The sequence below is a fragment of the Eubalaena glacialis genome, chromosome 15 (assembly GCF_028564815.1).
Source record: "Eubalaena glacialis isolate mEubGla1 chromosome 15, mEubGla1.1.hap2.+ XY, whole genome shotgun sequence".
NCBI classification, from domain to species: Eukaryota; Metazoa; Chordata; class Mammalia; order Artiodactyla; family Balaenidae; genus Eubalaena; species Eubalaena glacialis.
The window spans coordinates 53,177,669-53,202,102 of record NC_083730.1 but is presented as its reverse complement, the minus strand read 5'-3'; the positions used below and the strand labels follow the sequence as shown (position 1 = coordinate 53,202,102).

General features: G+C 43.5%; 1 protein-coding gene across 2 annotated transcripts in view; it reads left to right on the top strand.

Moving 5' to 3' along the window:
• Positions 1–24,434, top strand: part of LAMA3 (laminin subunit alpha 3) — a 233,763-nt gene that overhangs the window by 117,034 nt on the left and 92,295 nt on the right. For both annotated transcript variants that reach the window (XM_061170276.1, XM_061170275.1), the window contains exons 24-32: positions 6,526–6,686; positions 9,610–9,718; positions 11,693–11,790; positions 12,662–12,806; positions 14,406–14,532; positions 14,615–14,754; positions 16,264–16,379; positions 17,523–17,734; positions 18,691–18,895. In XM_061170276.1, coding sequence (XP_061026259.1) covers positions 6,526–6,686; positions 9,610–9,718; positions 11,693–11,790; positions 12,662–12,806; positions 14,406–14,532; positions 14,615–14,754; positions 16,264–16,379; positions 17,523–17,734; positions 18,691–18,895 — 1,313 coding nt within the window. The remainder of the gene's footprint in view (positions 1–6,525; positions 6,687–9,609; positions 9,719–11,692; positions 11,791–12,661; positions 12,807–14,405; positions 14,533–14,614; positions 14,755–16,263; positions 16,380–17,522; positions 17,735–18,690; positions 18,896–24,434) is intronic.

Sequence of the window (24,434 nt, the reverse complement as noted above, 5' to 3'; positions counted from 1 at the left end):
ATTACAGAATATTTTGCCATCACAGAAAGCTCTATTGCACAGCATTAATAGATCACTGTGCTAAAACTCAGAGACAAATGGAGTTAGAAGAGGTCTTAGGAATCATCTGGTTTCCCTTCCTGTGAAAGAATTCTTTCTACATTATCCTTGTCACATATTTATTCATTTATCCTCTGTTGAATACTTAAATTGATGGGGGACTCACTTCTTCTAGAGGTAACCTAATCCAGCACCTGTGGTACCTTCTGATTCCCAGTTCTTTGGATGCAACCTGCTTTTCCTTTCCTAAACCTTTTGGCATCATCTTTTTATTTTTTTGTATTCTGAAATTTCATAAGGATGTGCCTTGATATAGGTAGTTTCAGCCAGTGTGCTGGGCTCTTGGCAGACCCTTTTAGCCTAGAAACTGCTCTGGGAAACTTTCTTGAGTTATTTCTTTGATAATTTATTTCTTTATCTTTTGTCCACCTTTCCAATCTCTTTATCTAGTTTTATGTTTTGGGAGATTTCCTAGATTTTTTTTCCAACCCCAACCCCAACTCAACCCTACACACACACACATACACACACACACACACACACACACTCACACACTTAGGTTTCAACTTTCTTTGGTCTGTTCAATTAGTTAACATCCATTTGCTTTCTAGCTTCCAAACTTTTGTATATCTCTGGTCTATTCTTTTCCTCTTCTCAATTCTCTTTTCTTTGTGGGTTTATGATTCAAAAAATATTTACTCTTATTTTTGTGGATTTCTGAGAGGGAGGATCAATAAATATGTGTGCTAAATCCAGTATGTTTAACCATAAGTTCTAAGATGGACTTCTATTTGTGATATTCTGAAGTTTTATTATGATGTGTTTAGGTGCAGATTTATTTTTGTTTATTAGTTTAATACTCAAAGTGCACTTTCAATATGAAGAGTCATGTCTTTCATCCTGGGAAATTATCAGTTAGTATCTCTACAGATATTACTTTGCTGCTTGTCCTTACATCTTCTTTTCTGAAAGTCAGACTGGAAGAATGTTGGAGCCTCTCAATCTGTCTCCAGACTGCTCTTTCGTATTTTTATATCTCTTTGGCTCTTTGTGATGCTTTCTGGATGACATCCTCAAGACTCTGTTAGAATACATGAATGCTCTGTTTCACTATCTCCAGTCTAGATTTTATTCAGCCTACCAATTCCATGTAATTTGTACTTTTAGTCTCAAAAAATTTCTCATTGGCTCTTTCTCATATTTACTTTTTCTTGTTTCTCCGCTGCCAATTTTTATTTCATAGCTTCATTTGCTTTTCAAAGAAGAGTTACTCTATTGATCTTTTTGAATATCTGAACACCCTTGGAGCAAGGTATGTTTCAGAATTCAGAATTTTTAAGATATTAAAAAGATAAAATGATACACACATGCATAACATCTATAGTGGCATCTGGGACAGCACCTTGTAATCAAACAGGTTACTATTTATCCAATGAAAAGCATGAGTAGGCACACCAAGGGAGATACATGAAGACTATATACATGGACTTATATCAGTTCAGGTCAGATTTTGCCACCAAGTGCTGCCTGGTTAGGGTTGGGTTAGGTTTTGCCATCAAATGAGTTACAAAAACAGGATTTCCTTTTCATATTTTGGGGGTTCCAGATAAGGGACCATTATACTTATTCTAAAGCCTTTGTCAGACTGTTTCATAAAGTTCATTTCATCTGAAGTGAACTCATCTTCAGTTGATGATATTGTTGCCTGTCTTTCTTAACATTAGATTTCTTTATGTTGTGGAGGCTTATTTTGTTTGCTTATTGGCTTACTTTGAATGAGAGGTTCTTTTTTATCTTCTCTGTCTTTCTCCACATCCATCTCAGCCCAGTAGTTTTGCAGTGTCTGTCTGGTCCTCTGTACCCTTAGCCCAGAGCCAAGCATTATGATGTGCCAACCTCTATTATTGTGATACTGGGGGTAGTACAGATTCAGACACTGAGCCAGTGGGTGCTTAACTCAGTTCTTGGTCATGAGGCCTCATCTTTGATCTTTGGTTCCCAAATTCCACGGATTTTTATAAAGCTGAAACCCAGGTGGCAGATTTTCAGCAATTTTTTCCAGTTTTTCATGATTTGAAGGAACCCTCATCCTTTGGCTTCAAAAAATGAGCCTGGATCTGGCCACTGTCGCATATGAAGCATTTTTAATTCTCCTTACTCTGCATATGCTGAACTGCTGACCCAAACAGCCTGCTTCCAGACCTGAAGGACAAGAGGACCTTGCTATTTGAAGTTTTTCTTTTACTTATGTTCCATCATCTGTCTACTTTTAATCCCAAACATAATTTTTGTTTTTCTATTAAAACATTTTATCCATGGTTGCTGTGTCTTGGAGCAGATGGGGTACAGCAAATGTGAATTCCTGTGCCATCTGAACTGGAAGTCATCCTACATTTAAAAAACGCTAAATTCTATCCTGTTCTGATTAAAACCCTCCTTCCCCCTCCCACAATCCTTCAGCCACTGCTCCGTAACTCTTCACCCTTTCAAAACCAAGAATTGTCTAGACTCACGATTTCTAATTGTTTACCTTCCACTCACACCTCAAATCACACCACTCTGGCTTTCACCTCCCACTCCATTAATTTTTTTTTTTTTTTTTTTTTTTTGGCCAAGGTTTCCAATGATACCCTTGTTGCTAAATCCCATGGATTTTTTTCAGTCTTCATCTATTCATCTATTTAACTTCTCAGCAGCTTTCAATACTTGCTGAATACTCCTTCCATTTAAAAACACCCTCGGGACTTCCCTGGTGGTCCAGTGGTTGAGAATCCATCTTGAAATGCAGGGGACGCTGGTTCAATCCCTGTTTGGGGAACTAAGATCCCACGTGCTGCGGGGCAAGCAACTAGAGAGCCCGCATGCTGCAACTAGAGAGCCTGTGTGCCACAACTAAGACTCAATGCAGCCAAAAACAAACAAACAAACAAAAAAAACCACTCTCTTGCCTTGTTTTCCAGAATTTAAGAGTAGTCTGGGTCTCTTCCTGCCTCTCCGGCCGCCTCCTCAAAATATCATTTGCAGGCTTATCCTCCTCTGTCTAGCCATTAAATGTTAGAATTTGTTGAGACTCAGTCTTAGCCCTTGTCTTTTTTTTTAAATATTTGTTTATTTATTTGGCTGCGTCGGGTCTTAGTTGCGGCACATGGGCTCTGTAATTGCTGCACTTGGGCTCTGTAGTTGCGGCACACGGGCTCTCTAGTTGTGACGTGCGGGCTTATTTGCCCCGCAGCATGTGGGATCTTAGTTCCACAACCAGGAATTGAACCAGCATACCCTGCATTGCAAGATGGATTCTCAACCACTGGACCACCAGGGAAGTCCCCTTAGCCCTTGTCTTTTTATGCTGTAGTCTCTGCCTAAGCAGTCTCCTCCATGTCTATCATGTTAGGTACCAACTCTACACAGATAACTCCCAAATTGGTATGTCCAGTCACACCTCCCCTTTTATATGCAGAGTGGCACAGCCAACTTCCTTCTTGACATTACCTCTTAGATATCTCAGAGGGATCTCAAATTCCATTTTAGCGTTCCCTACCTAAGTAAATGGCACCACCATCCATCTAAGTGCACAAACCAGATTTCTCAGGGTCATGCATGACTTCTTCCATTCTCTCCCCCACCAAAGCCAACCCATTCCTGAGTGTACTCCCCAAACATTTTAAAATAATCTCCACTTCTCTCCATCTATCTTTCTTGCCCAATACCCCATCATCTTTCATAAGGATCTCTGTCGTAGCCTCCCCATTAGCTCACCCACATCAGCTTCTGCTTATTGCATCTCCCAACTCATTCTCCATACTGTAGTCAGCATGCTCATTTTGATAGAAGTATCTTATCATCACTGACTTTCTCACCCCACCGCACACATACACAGTTGGAACGTTACAATAACATCTTATTGCTCTTAGGATAGAGACAAAAATTTGTAATGTCCTCTAAGGTTGCCCCTTTTACCTCCCAATTTTATCATACCTCCTCTTGCTCTCTGTTCCTTGTCACTGTGGCCTACCTTCAGTCACTTGGACATATATTATAGGCTACCCTTTATGTCGTAGGCTGTTCCCTCTGCCTGAATGCTTTTCCCTCCCCTCTTGGTCTGGCTGTCTGTTCCTTGTCCTCCAGCACTCAGCTTGGTTGTTGCTTCTTCAGGGAAGTCTTCCCCTCCCCCCTCATCTTCCTGACTAGCTCAGGCACCCCTCTTAGCCCTTCTTCAGAGCATCTGTCATACATGTAATTTCACATTGCATTTGTCCAGTTATCTAATTATTTGATTAAAGTCTGTCTGAGGGCAGAGACCAGATCTGTCTTGTTTACCATTTCATGTCCATCACCTTGCTGGTGGGCAGACATAGAGTAGGTGTTTAGTAAGTATATGTTGACCAAATCATTTTGAATCCTTACTTTGACATCAGGCATGTTAGTTATCCCTCTTAGCTTTGTGTAAGCAACAGATTTGATAAACCCACCTTTAATGTCTTTACCCTGAAACACTGATAACTAGGTGAAGACAGTTTTGTGCCATAAAATGGGAAAGATCCCTCCAGAGTGACACTGGTTTCGTTAAAGTTCCCTTTTTCAAAGATAATAACGATAACAAATAGCGACAGTAGGGTTTCTGTTTTCCATCATTTACATCTTTTGTCTGACTTGTCAAAACCCATTATTACCATCAAATACATTCAAAACCCTTCCAACAAGTCTTCCAAAAATCAACCCATAGGACTCAGAGTAGGAAGAGTAATAGAAATTTATAATAGAGTGCTATGATAGAACTGGCAGCCAATAATAACTCGTGGGAGAAAGCTCATCATTGGCCTGTGTGTGTTTCATGGTGGGGTGAAGACAGACAAGCCCTGGTTTGGAGATGCCCAGGGGAGAGATGCTGGCAATAACCTCCCCACATGGACCAATGGCAGCGTCATATTTCACTGTAAAACACAGAGTGGAAAAGTGGTGTGGATAATCTGCATTTTCTCCCTGAGGGAAGTCTTTCTATTATTTAAGTGATAGAAAAATCACTGTGGAAAATAGCAGTTGTGGGCTTCAGAGCTGTACAGAAGGAACAGTAAATGTGAATTTCCTGAAGGCAAGGGACAAGAGGATTTTAATTAAGTGTGGTGAAGCTTGGCTGGGCCTGCGCTTACGGGCTGAAGTGGGTTAAACTGCTAAGGAATGTAGTTCTAATATTGGCTCAGGCATTAAATATGCACCTGCACTTTGATCCAGCAATTCTAATTCCACTTCTAGGAATCTTACAGAAATACTAGCATATGGATATAAATATAGATATAGATTCAGATATATACATAGATATATAGATATAGATAGATGATCATATAGCCTTATATGTTTTAAGAAAAATTAGAGACAACCTAAGTGTCTAACAATAGGGGATTAGTTAAATAAATGATTTTACATTCATACTATGGAATGGTAGGCAGCCATTAGAAGAATGAAGTATATCTGTATGTACAGGTATAGACACACTAAATACTACTGAGTAAAAAAAAAGTCATGGCAAAAAGCAAGAACCAGAGTTGAAATCATCGTTTATATAGTGCTTACAACATGCAGATACAGTTTTAAGAGCTCTTCACATATTAACTCACTTAATCCTCATAATCTTCAGAGGTGGGTACTACGTTATCCTCATTTTTACCCAGGGGGATACTGAGGCATACAGATGTTAAGTAACTTGCTCAAGATCACACAGCTGGAGGCACAGTGATTCCAGACTGCATCCTCCTAACCACTAGGCAATGTCAGGGGTGGGTGTGCTTTATCTGTAGAGGGCCAGGTAGTAAGTATTTTCAGTTTTGCGGCCCATATGGACCCTGTCGCAACTACTCAGCTCTGCTGTGATGGTACGAAAGCATCCATGTTTGCCTACAGATTTTCTTTAAAAAAAAAGTACATATATGTGCATTGTGCATTTTCAGATGCAGAAAATGGTTTGGAAGTATGAAAACCAAGCTATTATTAGTCATCTCAGGAGAGGGGTGTGGGTATCACTTTACATTATTTGCATTCATACAAGTCATTATTTGCATTCATAAAAGTCTCTTTTTTAATCAAAGAACAGTTAAAGGGCTTCAAGGCATACTTTCATTCCTTTTATCTCCCATTGGAAATTCCTTATTACTTCAAGTTTTGGAGTATCTTTGGCCTTGGGAAACAAGGCAAATATATGGGTAGAAGGAGTAGAGGCCCCTATAAGTAGGGTCGCCAGATTTAGACAATAAAAATACCAAATGCCCCATTAAATTTGAATTGCAGTTCAACTATAATTATGTGTTACTTATCTGCATTTCAAACTTAATGGAGCTTCCTGTATTTTATTGGGCATCCCTACCTACAGGACCACATTTCTTAGTATGATGACATATAAAACTCTTCCCGGGGTCTGCTTAGCCCCAGTTTCACTGTTGCCTATGGAAACACATCCAGTACATCTCACATCTGTCCACTCGGGCTCTCCGACAGGTGGAGCTGCACCTGCAGCTGCGGGTCCCGAGGGTCGGCCACTACGTGGTCGTGGTCGAGTATGCCACGGAAGCAGACCAGCTGTCTGAGGCCGACATGCACGTGCAGGGCCCCGGGGCTGACCTGGCAGGCCGCGTGAACATCTACAGCTGCAAGTACAGGTAACCATCCTGCCTGGGCGAGTCCTCTGTAACTGGACAGGCAGGAGGTCAGCTGTGGGAACTTTAGTTTTTATCTAACTTGGAAAGTTGTTTCCTTTTGGAGGCTGAGCTTGAAAACCAGCAGGGGAGTAGTTGTGCGACCCAGCATCTTCCCCAGCGTGGTATCAGAAGGCTTCTCCGTAGGCAGCACCTTGAAAATCTTGTGTTTTCTTAAAAAGCTGTATGTTCTACTTACCATTTTGACTCAGATTCACATGAAGCAGCACAACCTTTTTGCTTTACTCTGTGTCACCCTATGGGGGGCAGTGAACCCAGGGCTCTCCCCTCAAACACCGTGTAGAGTACATGGGTGCCTGGCACATTCTCCACTACTCCTGCCTTCACAACACGCCCTTCAGAACTGGGGATCATTAATGTTTGATGATCGTCAGGTGAAAAATAATTTGACAAAGGAATCTCAGATTCACCCTGACAAAGTTCATCTCTTCCAAGAGCGCTGACAAAGGTTTATTGAAAATTGTTTTCTTTGCATAATGTTTAAAGATGTATGCAAATGTTCAGAGTATACTTTAATTAAAGAATCAGTGCAAGGGATGTTTCCCCATGAAATTAATTGTAGAATAAATGGCACTGGAAGGCAGAGGCTCCTGAGAGGGCAGGGGGGTGATAACTACAGTGAACCCTCCCAATTCTTGGCCAAGACCTTGAACATTTTATAACCTCTATGTTTATGTGCTTTTTGTCAAACCCAAGATGACTTGAGGTAGTTGGACATTTTCTCTGTTTTGCAAATAAAAGAACTTATGAAAAATGTTACTTTTGGTGGCTTAGAATGGAAAATTTTATGAGACTTGATGAAATGGTTATTAAATTAATATCACACTCTTGGCAACCCTACAAAATAAACTGTGAAAGTTTCTTTTCAAAACCTTAAGAAATCTAATATTCCCTTTTCTCTGGGATGATGATTAAAAAAAGAAACAAAGAATGTAATTATATATGCATTTTTAATAGGAACACCAGATGGCCCAGAAAAGTTCCCTAGAATGTTCTGTCATTTTCTGAAAATACTAGTTTCATCTATAGGTGACATCAGCCACCACTGGGATGTACACTCGCCCCCTGAGTCCTGGAGACTGTTGGCCACAGGGCCTGGGACATGGCTTCTCCATACCCCATCCAACCAAGCCCACCCTCCAGTTCAGCTCTCTGACCCCTTCCACCTTGCAGATCAGGGCTTGATCCCTGCTCCACAGGGTAGAAAGTGGAGATGGCCCAGCAAACAGGAGGAAACATTCTTAATGACCTTCGTGACTCTTGACTATCTCAGAAGAGGCTGAGACTATCTATGCCAAGCAGAGGAGTGATTTCAAAACTAAAGAATGAAAGAACACCCTTCCAGGGTTCCACAAGCCATAAGCATTGTTTCAGGACCTTTGTCTGAATGGTGTTTTAAGGAGAGAAGTACATGATATTCTGCAGATCATTTAGGCTTTGGACGTGGTGACAACACCAAAGTTCTCAATCATTAGATTTCCAAGACAATACTGCATTAGACTAGGAATCACTATTATTGTATTTAACCACTCCTAGGGAAGTCCCATGGTATCTTTTCACTTGTCTAAAATATTTCCTTTTTCTCTACTTTGCATGTCATGTGGATAAGTGAAAATGACCAGGCTGCAAGTAATAGCGTCCAAAAATATGATGCAATTGGAAAATATTTGACCCATAAAAATCTATTTCAAATGACAGACCCTTTCAACATGGCAGCTTCTCCTGCTGAGGTTTGAACCTTTCCCAGCATTTCTCAAGTGAGGTCTAACTATGTTGTTAAAAAACAATATCCCAACAGAAAAGTAGTGGTGCTCGTAGGAACACCGCTTTCCAAAATAGTGCTGTGATAACTCTGATAAATCTGATCTGCCCTCCATAAGAGAAGTGATCACTAATGATTCAATTATCCAGTTATTACTGTTAGTCTACTCTTAGTAAGAATTGAATAGAGGATAAAACTCAATCTAAGGGAGTCACTTAATATAGTCACTTAATATATTTAACTCCCAGAGTTATGGTTGAATCCAATAGAAATACATTTTAATTGACACATGTATTCACACCCACACACATGCACAAAAGGGAAGAGAAAACAGTTATTTATTGAGTTTCTAATGTGTGCCACAAACCATGGCTCTTTATACACTATCTCATTTTAATTCTCACCTCAGAAGTATTGCATTATTTCAAACGTTTTGCAGAGATGGTCATTTTCTCTTAGTATGTCTCTAGTTCCAAATTATATTTATAGACCGAAAAGTTGCTACTTTAGAGGATGAAGTCAGAAGCATTCCTCAAATAATACTTCCTTTATGGGTTTTACTATGAGGCTGTATTCTTTAGTTCAAAATCTTACTTTAAATGTTCCTGAGCTCTGTATGTCCTCTGATGCCATGGAGGGAAGGAGGATTAGGAGGAACAGACTGAGCTTCTAAAGGCAAACTCGGGGCTTCTCAGCCTCATTACTGACGCGGCATGAGATGGTCATTGTGAGGTCAGTAGGCAACTTTAATCTCCAACAGTACCAACGATATTGGTAAATTTCCAAGAAGGCTGTGTCTTAGACATCAGACATTACTGGCCCTGGGGCTCTTTCTCCAGATGACCAAACCAAGTATTATAAAGCTGGGTGGAGAAGGTGCGCAAGGCCGTCAGCCCTGAGAGGTGCAACTCAGAGCACAGTGGGAAGGTTCTTTTTCCCCTACTGATCATGGGCTGCATCCCTCCTAAACTCCACCTCCAGGGAAATTCATTGTCAGTGACCTGGTTAACAACAGGAGAAACTGAAGTGCAATCAGTAACCCCACAGGGCATAAAGTGAGGGAGACCAGGAGAGTCAGGTTAAGAAAACTGTTTCCTCTTGTAGCGTCCTCTGCCGGAGCGCTGTGACCGACAGCAGGAGTCGCCTTGCTGTGTACGAGCTGTTAGAAGATGCAGACGTTTGGCTCAAAGCACGGATGGCCCGATTCCTTCTGGTACGCTTCTGTTTTGACCACTGAATTTTAGAAGTATTTTTATTGGTAACCACATATATTTTTAAAAGCTTATTAAAGTTTTGGCTGGGTTTGTGTTACAGCTATAAAGTTAACCTGCAGAGAATTGCCAGTGTTATGATGTTTATTTTCCCATCTAGAAATCTGTTTTGCCTCTTCATTTGTTGGAGCCTTTTCTATAGCATCCAATAAAGTTTAGTCATCAAATTTGAACACATTTCACAAAACGCCATTTCATTAATTTGTATTTGTTGTTACTATTATGAATGAACTATCTTTTGTCGTTATATTTCCTAGTTTATTATTATTGCTGGTGTATAGAAATGCCATTAGTTACTGTTTATTTTCTTTCCACTTTACTATTTTATTATGTCTATTAGCTTCTTGGCAGATTCCTTCAGAATTTTCAAGGTTGTAATCACCTGGTATTTTTTTCCAGACCATTGTTACTCAATTTCAAGAAGAGTATTTTCAATTAATTAGATATATACTATTAAGGGTTAAAATGCCAGCTTTGGCAGATTAAATGCCCTTTTAATAGCATAACTTAAATATTGAGAATTGTGATAAACAGAGGCAGTGGGATCTGGTCTAGGAAGGGGTGGTCAGGTTTACAATAAATATCTCAGGGAACATAAGGTTATCTAAGCATGAAGCAACTTCCTGATACTGTTAATATTAAGCATGTATCACTCTGGGAAATGCCAGGCCAGCCTGTTCTAATATGTTTTAAATATTTGTGCTTGACAGTATTAAAAATGTTGAGCTTTCTCTTAAGAACTATCTGGAGTTTAGTTTTTAAACATTATTATATAAACTATATAATAATTTAAGACTTTTTAAAATGATGACTCTTTTTAAACATAAGTCAAGTGAATCTTAACCTCTTCATTTTTGGAAATTATAATGGGGCTGAACATCCTTCTTTTAAGCATAAGTTTGCCCTTTTTGAAATAGTCAGATGTCATTCAGAGTCAAGGCTGACTGGAAAATAAGCTCCATGAAGGCAGGAGTGTGTCCATCTTGGGCTTGCAGAATCCCACCGTCTCAGTGCCTGGCATATAGTAGGTGTTCAATTAAAATTTTGTTGTTACCGAATAGCTTTGTGATCAAGCAGGTAATAGTTTTGATTTAAAACAAAAAGTATTAAGTTAATGACTGAATTTCTTGTGTGACTCAGAAACTAGCTCTGGAGACAGAGCCCAAATGTGCCTGAGATACAAATCATCCTCTATTGAGAAGGATTGTTTGTAGCGGGAGCAACCCTCTTTCTGAACAGCGGGCTCCCTGGTTGCCCACCACATCCCTGCCTCTCTCTGCCAAGGGGTCTGAAGAGCCAGCATCGGCCCAAGGCAGGAGAGAAAAAACTGTCAAAAGTCGCTGACAGAGAGTTGTTTTTGAACTTTCACATGATTTTGTTTATTCGTATAATTATTCCAAGAGCAATTTAGTCAGTGATCCTGCAAAATAGTAAAAAGGATTTGTTGGACGTAATGATGCCAGAGGGAGTGCTATCCTATGATTTTTACTGCTTTACAATAATAGTTATAATTCCTCTGGATGAATTCTTAACGGCTTTTGGTTGTTGTTGTTGTTGTTGGGTCTTCGTTGCTGCGTGCAGGCTTTTCTCTAGCTGCGGGGAGCAGGGGCTACTCTTCGTTGCGGTGTGTGGGCTTCTCACTGCGGTGGCTTCTCACTGCGGTGGCTTCTCTTGTTGCGGAGCACGGGCTCTAGGCGCGCAGGCTTACGTAATTGTGGCGCATGGGCTTAGTTGCTCCACGGCATGTGGGATCCTCCCGGACCAGGGCTTGAACCCGTGTCCCCTGCATTAGCAGGCGGATTCTTAACCACTGCGCCACCAGGGAAGCCCTTAACAGCTTTTTTAAAAGAATGTGTTTGGCTATAACCTTGACTTTGCTGATAACTGGGACATACCTTCTTGTATTTGCTCGACAGCATCAAATTTGTATCATACCCACTGAAGAATTCTCAGTGGAATATTTGAGACCTCACGTCAAATGCATTGCCAGTTATGGGAGATTTGTTAATGAAAGGTAATGTGTTTCCTTCCTTTATCCCTTGTTTGTGCTGAGTGATACTTAATGCTTTTAAGGGTGTAGATTTATATTTGACTTCAGAAGTGATCACAGGCCAAGGTGCTAAAGGCTGGTGATGCATTTAAAAAAAAAAAAAGAGCTAAATCATTCATCCCAGCAATCTTTCCAGAATTCCATTATATCAGGAAGCTGACACAGTAGCAACTGGGGGAAATGTTTAAGCCTCACCCTTGAGGGCAGTTACTCTGAAGTTCTATTCTGAGCCTTCGTCAAGACTCAACTTTGTTCCAATCCTTTAATCTCTATGTCTGAGACTCCTCATTTACAAAAACATGAAAATAATGACCCATCTCACAACTATGTTATGAGAATTAGCTAACCAATGATTACTGGGATTTTGGGAAGGTTGTTTGGATGTAGATTCAAAAATAATTTATGGATACAGTCATGACATCTTATGCATATGGTTGAAACCACCAAGACAATGAAACCTGGCTGTGCCTAAAAGAAATGATAGGCATGTGTTCTCTTTGTTTTTGTATAGTTTTATGTCAACATTGATGTTTAGAGGTGAATAATAATGTTTCATTGCATTGATCTCATTTAACAATGAATTTTAGTCCTAGAGAGGGAAGTTTTAAAAACTTTCCATCTAGCTTACTTTCCTTCAAAATTAAGATTTTATTTTTCTGTCTTAGCTTAAGCGGGCAGCCGGAATACACTTGGCCAATCCAGAGCACTGAGTATGTTTGTATAAAGATCTCCACAGGCTGGTGGTTCTCTGGATCCTTTTGATGCTTAGACTCTGTATCTTCACCGGAGGACAGTTCTTCGGGTTTTGGTTATTTTTCAGTATTCTCTTTTTCAGTGCCACCTGTATCTCCTTGGTCCCTGAAACTCCTCCAACAGCATTAATTTTGGATGTTCCGAGTGGTGGGTCTTCCCCTCTCCTGCCCCAGGACCCTTTACCTTCTGCTGACGCTGTTACTGGAGTCACCTTGAAGGCCCCACAGGTAGGGCTCCCCCTCAGTGTGTTGCTCGTAAACCAGTGGTTCTTAAAGTGTGGCCCCAACCAGCCCCACCCCCTGGGAACTTGTTAGAAATGCAAATCTGCAGGCGTCACCCCAGAACTATTGAATTAGAAACTCTGGAGAGGGGCCCAGCAATATGTGCTTTAACAAATCCTCCAGGGGATTTGGATGCCCCTAAAGTTTGAGCACCTCTGCTCTCAACTGTGGAGAATCCCAGGCATGAGGCATCCGGTTAATCCTGTCTGTGGCCGCCCCATCCTGACGCTCCTTTTCCCTCCTGCATCGCTGTCTACATAGTCATTTGGCAATTTTTCATGACCCATCTTAGGATAGGTCATATTTTCATGGGCTACTGCTACTTAACGTTGTTGAGTCATTAATTATCTTCCCAAATCAGAACATAAGCACTTTTAGAACTCTAACAAATTTTTTGCGGCCCCAACTTGTAGGCAGGACATTCCCAATAAACACATATTGATTAATCATCTAGAGCACAAAGGTGAAGTATATGAAGGGAATACACCTTTTTTTCACTGTAAACTACACAATTGCAGGACTTAATGTTTGTTCTGATGCCATTATGTCCTTCTAATCCTAGAGATGGCTTGTGTCAGTTCCCATTGCATCAAGATAGGAAATTAACAGGATTTGGGAGAGAAGATTTCATAAGGTCCCGTATGGGCAAGGCAACTTAGAATAATAGGGGAAAATGAATTGAAATCATGACAATAGAGCTCTACTTCTGGTTTTGCTATAAAATTAGTGTATGACCTTTAGTCAGTCACCCTCCAAGGCACAGCTGTCATCTGAAAGATAATCTTTTATTGTTGTTATTCTTGTAGGGTTTTTTTGCGGTTTGAAAAGACTTATTACTCACATAGTGAGGCTTTCTGGGGAGAGCAGGGCTCAGACTCAAACTTGAGCAAGCATTGGGGTCTGAATCTGGTTTTCGTTGTGGTTGGGGCGGGGGGAGTCTGGGTGAGGGCTCCCTCTCCCATGGGCTGGAATTTGTGTGGTTAGAACTTCCCACATGTGCCAAGGGATGAACACCTGGGCTTTCTTATCAGCTTGTCCAGGTGTAGGACAAAAGGCAATAGGTGAGTGATGGAGCTTGAAAACTGTCAAACATAAAAAATGGAGTCTGACCCTTTGTTACACGGTTATTACAAGTAGAGCTTGAATGCTGGGAACATTCTTGTATGGCCTTTTGCACACACAGTGTGCCTTTCTGTTATTAAATACCTAGGAATGCAATTGCTCAGTTATATGTTCAACTTTGGTAAAAACCACCACATAGTTTTCCAAAGTGATTTTACCAAATGTCACTCCCTCCAGCATCATTTATGGTTGTCCCACAGTTGGTTTGTCCATTCTGCAGGTGAGGGTTATTTGGTTTGTTTCCAGTGTTTGTGATCACAAATAAAGCTGCTCCAAACGTTCAAGGGAAGGTTTTGTGTGAATGTGGATTTTCACTTCTCTTGGGTAAATACCGAGGTTGTTTTGGTTTTTAACCTCAAAATATCCCGTGATTCTAATTATTCTTAACTCTGCAGCTTGAGGAATATTTTTTTTCCCACCCAGAACCAAGTGACCTTGCGAGGACTTGTACCGCGTCCGGGTCGATATGTCATTGTGGTCCATTTTTATCAACCAGTGCATCCGACGTTCCTGGCGCAGGTGTCTGTGGACAGAGGGCGGCTGCAGCCAGGTGAGCTGCGGGGAACAGGGCCGGCTGCAGGGCTCACCTGCCTTGGCAGGGGTGTGATAGGAATGCCTCTCTCTGCCCCCAGGAATCTTCCGTGCCTCTTTTTGCCCCCATGTGCTTGGCTGCCGGGACCAAGTGATCGCCGGAGATCAGGTTGAGTTTGACATCTCGGAGCCGGAGGTGGCCGTGACTGTGAAGGTTCCAGAAGGAAAGTCCTTAGTTTGGGTGCGTTCTGCTTATTTCTCAGCTTGCTCTTCACGTGGTTGCCTTGGTTGGCTGCTCTGTGTGTCAGTTTTGGCTCATGACAATAATTCCTCCAAGGAATTGAAGCCAGATTTATAGAAAAGTGTTTAAATTTTACAGCTAACTTTACCAAAAAAAAAGTCTTTCTTTGACAATTAAAATCAAGGGAAAGCAGAATAATAGAGAAGTGACTAGGAAGAAAAACCTCCCTGCACGAGCCTGGAGCCCTCTCCTTCAGCCCCTCCTCAATGTCATCTGACAGGTCTCTCTCTGAAGCATTGAACACTCATTTGTTCTTGAAAATTTCTTTCTTTTTGGCTTCCATAGCTACTTTCTCTTGTTCTTTTCCCACTTTCTCCACTGCTCCTTCAATGATTTCTCTTTCCCTTCATCCCCATATGTCGCAGTTCCCTCGGCCTCGACAGTGAGCCCCCTTGTTCTAAGATTTCTCTTTGAATAACATCGTCTGCACCTGTCGATTCTGTTCTCTCCTCTGTGAGAATGACACCCACATCTGTGAACTCATTTCTCATCTTTCCTGAGCTCTAGGACCATCTACTGCACATCCGCATAGCCAGAGAGCTCACAAGTCCCTCCAACTTAGCCTGTTACCAGCCCAGCCCCGGGCATCCCCTACCCTGTTCATTACCTTGGTCGATGGAATCATGGTCAATCAATGCCTGTAAAGCCTTGGAGAGCCAGGAAGCACTGCCCAGACCTGCTCTGTGGCCCTCCAGTTCTTGCTCATGCCTCCTCTCTCTCTGAGGATGTCATCTTCCTAGGGACAGGGGCCTGACTTTATTCATTTTGTATCCCCTGTGCCTGGAACACCGTCTGGCACAGGTACTTGGCAATGTTTATTGAACTGAATAACATGAGAGCAGTAGACTGTAAGCCATAAGTTGGTGAGTAGTTGACGAAGATGTTTGAAATTTCCTGCAGCATTTGTTACTGGCGCAGTCTGGTTTATACAGGTACAGAGAACTGAGCAGTATTTTTAAAGACCGGGGCTGCAATTATTCATAATAGAGTATCTGATAGGATATGAATTTCAGGGGCAAGCCACCATGTGAGTTTCCCCATTGGTCCTGCCATTTTGGTTTGCTCACATTTAAAAACACAAACTGCAACCTCTGGAGATCCAGGGTCATCCCAGGCATGGATCACACAGGGCCCTGGCTGTCCTAACCGGCCCCTGCTCACCCCTGACGTCTTCTGTCCCTGCCCAGCACCCGAGGCTGCTGCTTCTCTGAGCAGGTGCTCCAGGAGGTCTGCCCCCGACTTGTTATCATTTCCTGCATGGAAACATGGCCTGAGCCTTCAACACTGGCTTAGGGTTGTTTTGTGATTCTTTTTTCATAAATCCTGTTTCATTTGGTGTTGGGCTTAACAATAAAGAACGTTGATCTTAGCGAAGAGAAAGTGTGATGGAGAGCCGTAGGTATGCCGTGCTGTTGGAAATCCAAAGACATGCTGACAGCTTCCCTTTAGGTCCGTGTCCTAGTGGTGCCTGCGGAGAATTACGACTACCAAATCCTTCACAGAAAATCAGTGGACAAGTCATTTGAGTTTGTCACCAATTGTGGAGGGGACAGTTTTTATATTGAGTAAGTATCCTTTGTGAAAAGGCCCTGGGAGGCATGCAGCTCTCCCACATTCCCAACCAGAGCAAGAGGCCCAGGGAGGGGTGGCCCTTGGGTCTGTCTTCTTCCTCTGGGAGCCTGAGGGAGTGGCACTAAGTCCCGGGTCCTCGGCACATGCTACAGCCGTTGTGCACATCTGGGCGAGATTTCCCTCCTCAACTTTGATCTTAACAGATCACCTTCCAAGCTGAGATTCACAGGCTGCTTGGGAGTTTCTCTTCCTCTTCCCTGCTTCCTCTTGGCCGACTCAGATTCCTAAGATACCACACAGGGCTTCCTCTGCGGGGAGGCATGTGAGCCCTGATTCCCACTCTCCTTTGCCCTCTGATTGAGTGGGGAGCATCACAGAGGGGTGGACCTCCCCATCTTCCCTCTGTGGGTCCCTGAATGCTAAGAGCCTAGAACCGCCCTGAGTGTCAGCTCCTGCCATTCTTTTCTGCAGACCCACCCTGCCCCCTGTAGGTTTCCTGAGGAACTGAGGCTCCCGGGGGGCCAGATGCCTCCTGCGTAGAAAATATTAAGAGCAAAGGCTCTGAGGTCAAACAGCTATGGGTTTGAGTACCTGCTCGACCACTTCGTAGCTCTGTGGCCTCGGGAATGTTGCCTAATTTCTAGGACCCTCAGTTGCCTTATCTGTGAAATGGGGCTTAGGACCTAATTGGTTGGGTGGTTGTGAGGTTAAGTGAGGTGTAGGCAAAAATTCTAACACACATGTTCAATAAATGTTGGCAATTCACCTCCTCCCCATTATTATTCTAATTGGTGTATCATTACACATGTAGGTGTAAATTTTTTTGGTGACTACTTTATTGAGATATAATCCACACACCATACAATTCATCCTATAGGTGAATTTTTCACCCATTTATTCCAGCCACCGAAAGTTCCCACCCACTGTCCTGTGATGTGTCCTGGAGTGGATGGGGATGGGAGGAGGGGTGGCTGTCACCCACTGTGAGTCCAGGAGTGGAGTTTTCTCTAACTTCCTCCCAAACTCCAGAGCCCCTCCCCCAAAACCCTGCTTGGTGAGGCATGTGGGAAGAGGAAGGTTGGGACCGTTTCTGGGCACACCTCCCAGGATCTCACCATGAGTTTTTGTTTCCACAGCCCCCAGAAAGCCTCTGGATTCTGTAAGGATTCTGCCAGGTCCCTGGTGGCCCTTTACCATGACGGCGCACTGCCTTGTGAGTGCCACCCCGCCGGGGCCATTGGCCATCGCTGCAGCCCAGAGGGCGGGCAGTGCCCATGCCGGCCCCATGTCATTGGGCGGCAGTGTACCCGCTGTCAAATGGGCTACTACGGATTCCCGCACTGCAAGCGTAAGTGCATGTTCAGGTCAGCCAAGGTCATCTCTGGTCCCAGGTGGATGAAGCTCACCTAGGGCCAGGTTTCTTGAATTTCACTGTGCTGGAGACTCACCTGGGAATCTTGTGAAAATGCAGATTCTGACTCTCAGGCCTGAGAGTCTGCATTTCCAGTAACCACTCAGAGTATACCCATGCTGCTGGTCTAGGGACCACACTATGAGTAGCAAGGTTCTAGAAGGTAAATATTTATGTTTCCCATGCTATGTGACCCATGCGCTTGGCAAAGCAGGTGAAGGTAAATAGCCTTAAGCATCAAAATATTGGACAGCTCAGTTCTCTTCTTAGTGGAATAGGTTAGGCTTCAGTTTTTGCAGCCTAACCGAAGCTCAGCTGAGGTGGGAGGAGAGCCAGGATCACAGGGTGTACTCCTCACTGAATGAGGAGGCCATGGATCTTTATCTAGGAAATGTGCTGCAGCCCTCGACGAGGGCCAGCCCAGGCCACGTGAAGGGGGCAGAGTCCCCGCATGGAGGCCAGCCTTTGCCTAACAAGGGCCCCGCTGCTGCATCCTGTCCTGACCTTGGGCTCAGTGCACTGGGGTGACGTGGAGGCCCTTCAGGGAGCCTGAGAAGAGCTGACCCTCTGACGGAGGACAGGCCTCACGTTAGAATGACATGTAACTGCAGCTCGGGGTCTGGGGGCGCCTTAGGGTGTCTAGCTTGGTGTCAGTAGCTCCAGCTGTGCCTCACTCAGCTTCTGCACGTTGTGTCCACCATGAGCGTTGGGTGTGGTCGGTCTTGGCCCCAAGAAAAGGGCCTTTCAGATAAACCACACTCAGTAATGCCATAAGGGAAGAAAAGCAAGACCTTTCTCCCAGACCCCTTGGAAGGTTCTGGAAACCCTGGTGCAGTCCTGCTGGAGGTCAGGGGCGTCTAACCCTTTCACCGTGTCTCTTCATCCCCGGCCAGCGTGCTCCTGCGGCCGGCGCCTTTGTGAGGAGACGATGGGCATGTGCCTTTGCCCGCCCCGCACGGTCAGGCCCCAGTGTGATGCGTGTGAGACACATTCCTTCAGCTTCCACCCGCTGGCCGGCTGCGAAGGCTGCAACTGTTCCAGGACGGGCACCGACGGGGCTGCCACCCCGGAGTGCGACAGGGACCATGGACAGTGCAGGTGAGGCCTGGCGGACTAACCTGTTGCATCCTGTGGTGGGAAGGGAAGACGCTGTCCGTCCCCACGCCGGTCCCCGTTACTTCCCGCTTCGCATGGGCCCCGAGACTGCTTGAGTTGACCTCAGGGTGGTGCTTCCACCCAGGATGGGTGTGGTGTTTGGAGCGTCTGGTCCCCTCGGGCTCGGGTGGCCTGGCAGAGCCTGGGTGGGCAGATGGCTGTCTCCCGAGGCCCAAGCAGCCTCGCCGTTCACTCCAGCCTCGTTCCGCGTGTGCGTGCGATACGTGCATGATTACGTGATCAGTTCCATCTCCTTGGTCACCGGGTGGTGAACATCTGTTCGTTTGTACTGAGGTCTGGGCTCCAAACCTTCACTCTCGTAAGCTGGTAGTTTTGTTAAGGACGGTGCTTGATGAAGTCTAAAATCCCGAGCCTGCTGCCCTGACTCAGATGGGGGAGCCGGAGGCGGTGCAGGGGCCTCCACAGGGGGGCTCCATGTGGGTAGGGCGGCAGGGTGGGCAGTACCCGCTGGAGAGCCTGACCTGAGAGGCGGGGCTGCCTCTGGGGCCACCGAGGTCCAGCACACAGCTGCTGAGAGACAAGAGGCAAACGACGGCTCAGACAGATGCCAGGGGGCCAAGAGGTTCGCTCAGCAGGTCAGCTCCGCATTGGAAACCAGAGGGTGTTGTCACGTGACTCCAGGTGATCGGCCTGATCTCAGCAGGAGGAGAGAGTGGCCACAGGGGGTGAAGAACAGGATCCAGTCTCCTAGAAGAAAAGGCTGGAAAGAATCTGATAGGGTTATGTGGCAGGAAAACTGAAGCAGAGCTTCTGCCATCCAGGCCGGTGTGACCTGTGCAGGAGAAAGCGTGAGGCTTGCCCCCGCCCTGCACTGCCCCCTCGCCCCCCCAGGCACGTGGACATAGGCGTCGGTGCCTGTGATCCCGGTGTGAGAGCCAAGAGGGGCCGTGGCTGCCGGTGGCAGGCGTCTGCTCCTCCAGCTCCAGGGCAGCTGTGTTCGTTTCCCGTGGCTGCTGACAAATGGCCACAAACTGGTTGTCTTCAAACAACAGAAATTTATTCTTTGATGGTTCGAAAGGCTAAACGTCTGAAATCAAGGTGTTGCTCTTTCTAAAAGCTCTAGGAGAGGCTGTTCCCTGCCTGCCTCTTACCTTCCCGTGTTGCCGGCAGTCCTTGGAATTCCTTGGTTCTGCCTCTGTCGTCTCATGGATTCTCCTTGTGTGTCTCTGTCTTCACATGGCTTTCCCCTCTCTGTGTCTTTCTTTTCTTTTTCTTTTTTTTTTTTTAGCCTTTGAATTTTTTAAAACTTTAAAAAAAATTGACGTAGAGTCGATGTGCAATACATATTGTCTAAGTTTCAGGTGTACCACATAGTGATTCACAATTTTTAAAAGTTATACTCCGTTTATAATTATTATAAAATATTGGCTATATTCACTGCGCTGTACAATATATCCTTGTAGCTTATTTATTTTATCTTTTATTCCTATTTTTCTTTTTTGAAGTATAGTTGATTTACAATGTTGTGTTAGTTTCAGGTGTACAGGGAAGTGATTTGGTTATACACATATATGTATATATCTATATTTTTTCTATTTTTTCCATTATAGTTTATCACAAGATATTGAATATAGTTCCCTGCGCTATACAGTAGGACCTTGTTATTTATCTATTTTATATATGGTAGTGTGCATCTGTTAATCCCATACTCTCAACTTATCCCTCTCTCCTTCCCCAGTGGTAACCATAAGTTTGTTTTTTATGTCTGTGAATCTGTTTCTGTTTTGTAAATAAGTACTGTTTTTTTTAGATTCCACATATAAGTGATGTCATATAATATTTGTCTTTCTCTGTCTGACTTTACTTAGTATGATACACTCTAGGTCCATCCATGTTGTGGCAAAAGGCATTATTTCATTCTTTTTTATGGCTGAGTAATATTCCATTGCATATATTATATACACCACATCTTCTCTATCCATTCATCTGTTGATGGACACTTAGGTTGCTTCCATGTCCTGACTATTGTAAATAGAGCTGCTATGAACATTGGGGTGCATGTATCTTTTCGAATTAGAGTTTTCGTCTTTTCCAGATATATGTCCAGGCGTGGGATTGCTGGATCATATGGTAACTCTATTTTTAGTTTTTCGAGAAACCTCCATACTGTTTTCCATAGTGGCTGCACCAATTTACTTTCCCACCAACAGTGTAGGAGGGTTCCCTTATTTATTTTGTATGTAGTAGTTTGTACCTCTTAATCCCCTACTCCTATCTTGCCCCTGCTTCCCTCTCCCCACTGGTAGCCTCTAGTTTGTTCTCTATATCTGTGAGTCTGTTTCTGTTTTGTCATATTCACTAATTTGTTCTAGTTTTTAGATTCCACCTATAAGTGACATAAGTATTTGTCTTTCTCTGTCTGACTTATTTCACTCAGCATAATACCCTCCAAGTCCATCCATGCTGTTGCAAATGCAAAATTTCATTCTTTTTTATGGCTGAGTAGTATTCCATTGTATATATACCTGTGTCTTTCTTTTTTTATAAGGACACCAGTCCTATTGGACTAGGGCCCGCCTTACTCCGGTATGACCTCATCTTAACTTGATTATGTCTGCAAAAACCCTATTTCCAAATAAGGTCACAATCTAGGTACTGGGGATTAGAACTTGAACGTACCTTTTGGGGACAAAATTCAACTCTCTATAGCAGCAACGTTTACTTTTCCTGAGGAAGGACCTTTAACCACACTTCTGGTTGTTGCCCAACGTCTAACAGTTCCTTTGTCCTCTGGGAAGGAAGCTGAGTGAGAATTTGAGTCATGGAAGATTCCAAGTCTTTAAAACCACAGGTTGTGAGTCCTCCGTGAGTCAACTCGGTTGCCTATCCTTCTCCAACTATGAGCCTAAATAGAATGTGACTGGTACAAAGAATTTTGAGGCATTATCAGAGAGTTTTCATCACATACATTAGGTTCTGGCCACGTCAGTGCTTACGCTATTCTCTGGAAGGAAGTCAGGCACTTAGTTCATTACTAAAGACTTTGCATTGGGTTCCGAATGCACCAATAGGCCTGTGAAAATGTCTGACCTATTTCCAATGAATTCCTGATTCATGAGGCACTTAGTGTGGAAGCACAGGCTTCTACCGGGACCTGCAGGGATGCTACAGAACAAAAAGATGCACTGTGCCCAGGAGTTGCTTGCTGTCTTGTGGCTGGAGAAGATGGATAAGTGGGAAGCTCCAAGGACCTAGATGTGCCAGTCATGACCCAATCAACTTTGCAGAAGAAGTGAGAGACCAGACCTAAAGAAACTGTAGAATTAGAACTGGCTTCAGAAAAGGAAATCCAGGCTGTTATAAAAAGGGAAACAGATTGAACTAAGAATAATATTCCTTTTCGTATATTTGAAAAACAAGTCTAAGGAAAGAATCCAACGTCTTTATATGGAATGGGTTTGCATGAATCCTTCAGAGGAAAGAACAGTCTGACAAATAAGCGGGATAAGCAGAGAGGGAGGTCTTAGCATTAAAATCCTTTGCTGACTCAAGGGACTAGGAATCTGGATATAAGAAAGGCTGAAAGAACAAGGTTCCATTTGAACAGCAGAATGAACAATGCATAACCTTGGGAAAAATAAAGAAAAAAACTAGACGGAAGAACAGGAGAGGAGATAAACAAGGGGACGTGGAACAGTTATTGGGAGATGGAATCCTGGCAGAGGACAAAGCCCAAGACACTGTCGTGGCTCCAATCACAGCTGCATGAAGACACTCAGAGCCCTAAATACTGAAAACATTACAGTGCCTCCATATTTAATTAAAAATAAAAACTTACTAAGCCACAAAATAAGTGCCAACAAGTCCAACAAAGTTCTGTTTTTCCATAGTGACTACTTCAGTTTTTCTTTTGAAAACAAAACACCCACGTGAAGAGTTTGGGGCTGGGGGTAGAGGTTGGGGAACCATGTACATGGGTTAGAGAGAGAGAGGACCCCAAGGAGAAGGTGTGGACACACAGGAGGGAAAACAGGTGTGGGTCCTGGAGGGGGTCCCTGTGTTTAATCACAGGAGGCAAAGGAGCCAAGGAGGTGGAGAAGCAGTTTTCAGGCAGGAAGAGAAGCAGGAGAATTCACTGTCTGAGAACCAGTGGGAGAGTTTTAAAAGGAAGTGGATGGGGGGCTTCCCTGGTGGCACGGTGGTTGAGAGTCTGCCTGCCAATGCAGGGGACAGGGGTTCGAGCCCTGGTCTGGGAGGATCCCACATGCCGCGGAGCGACTGGGCCCGTGAGCCACAGTTTGCTGAGCCTGCGCGTCTGGAGCCTGTGCTCCGCAACGAGAGAGGCTGCGACGGTGAGAGGCCCGCGCACCGCGATGAGGAGTGGCCCCCGCTTGCCGCAGCTGGGGGAAGCCCTCGCGCGGAAGCGAAGACCCAACACAGCCATAAATAAATAAACCTAAAAAAAAAAAAGTTTAAAAAATAAAAAAGAAAAAAAATAAAGGAAGTGGATGGTCAGCAGAAGAAATTGCTGCAAACAGGACCTCACACACAGTTTCTCAATGCTGCCACCACAGAAAAAGGAAACTGAGAGCGCATTAAAAACTGTAAAAATCAGTTAAGGCACCATCTATGAGAGAGAGATTTACCATAGGATGTTAGGTACAAATTCTAAGGAGAATTTAACAAACCTTCATTGGCCAATGACGGTTTAGTAGACTAGAAAATTCCTAACTCAGGACTGAGACATATTGTATAGTATTTTGCCCACACCCGAGGGAACATCAACAGGAATGGAATCTCATTGACCTGTATGGCACGCAAACCAAGATGTGAAATTATTTATCTTGACATTACCGAAAAGACTGTAATCACCTAATGGGATGACACATCTTTCCATGATCAAAGTGGATTTGTCATGAAAGGGCCTTGGCAGATAATGTAAGAAAAACTTCAATTTATTACATGACTCTAAATTGCACAAATTACCCATGATAATTCCAGTGTTGATGCCAAAAAAGCTTTTGATTGCCTAAAGGATTATTTCTTTAGAAAATATTAGAGGAAAGAATGCTCCCCGCTGCCCCTGAAAATATCCTAATGAAAATGAAGAATGTGTTTAGAGGAACCTAACATTCAAGTAAAAGAAGTAATCAAAGATACCTGGAACTTGCAATAAAAAGAAAAACAGATCTTTTCTCAGTGATACAACAGACTCTCTTACAGTTGTACAAGTTATCACAAATCACAAAGCTGAAAAATTTGAATTTTCAAATTTTATTTGACTATTTAGAGGTATTAAAGTTTATCATACTAAAGGGAAATCGAACTGTTATAAATATTAATCTCCTTTAAAATGAATTACAGAAATAATTGCAGTAATCCACAATACTCAATTTGTTCTTAATTGAAACTAGTGTTGTAATTTTAGACACAACTGGAAATAAATTCAATTGGAGCCATAAAATTGAGTTCTTGCTTATCTTTGTCATGAACTAGCCAGGAGACTCTGGGCAAGTTGCTT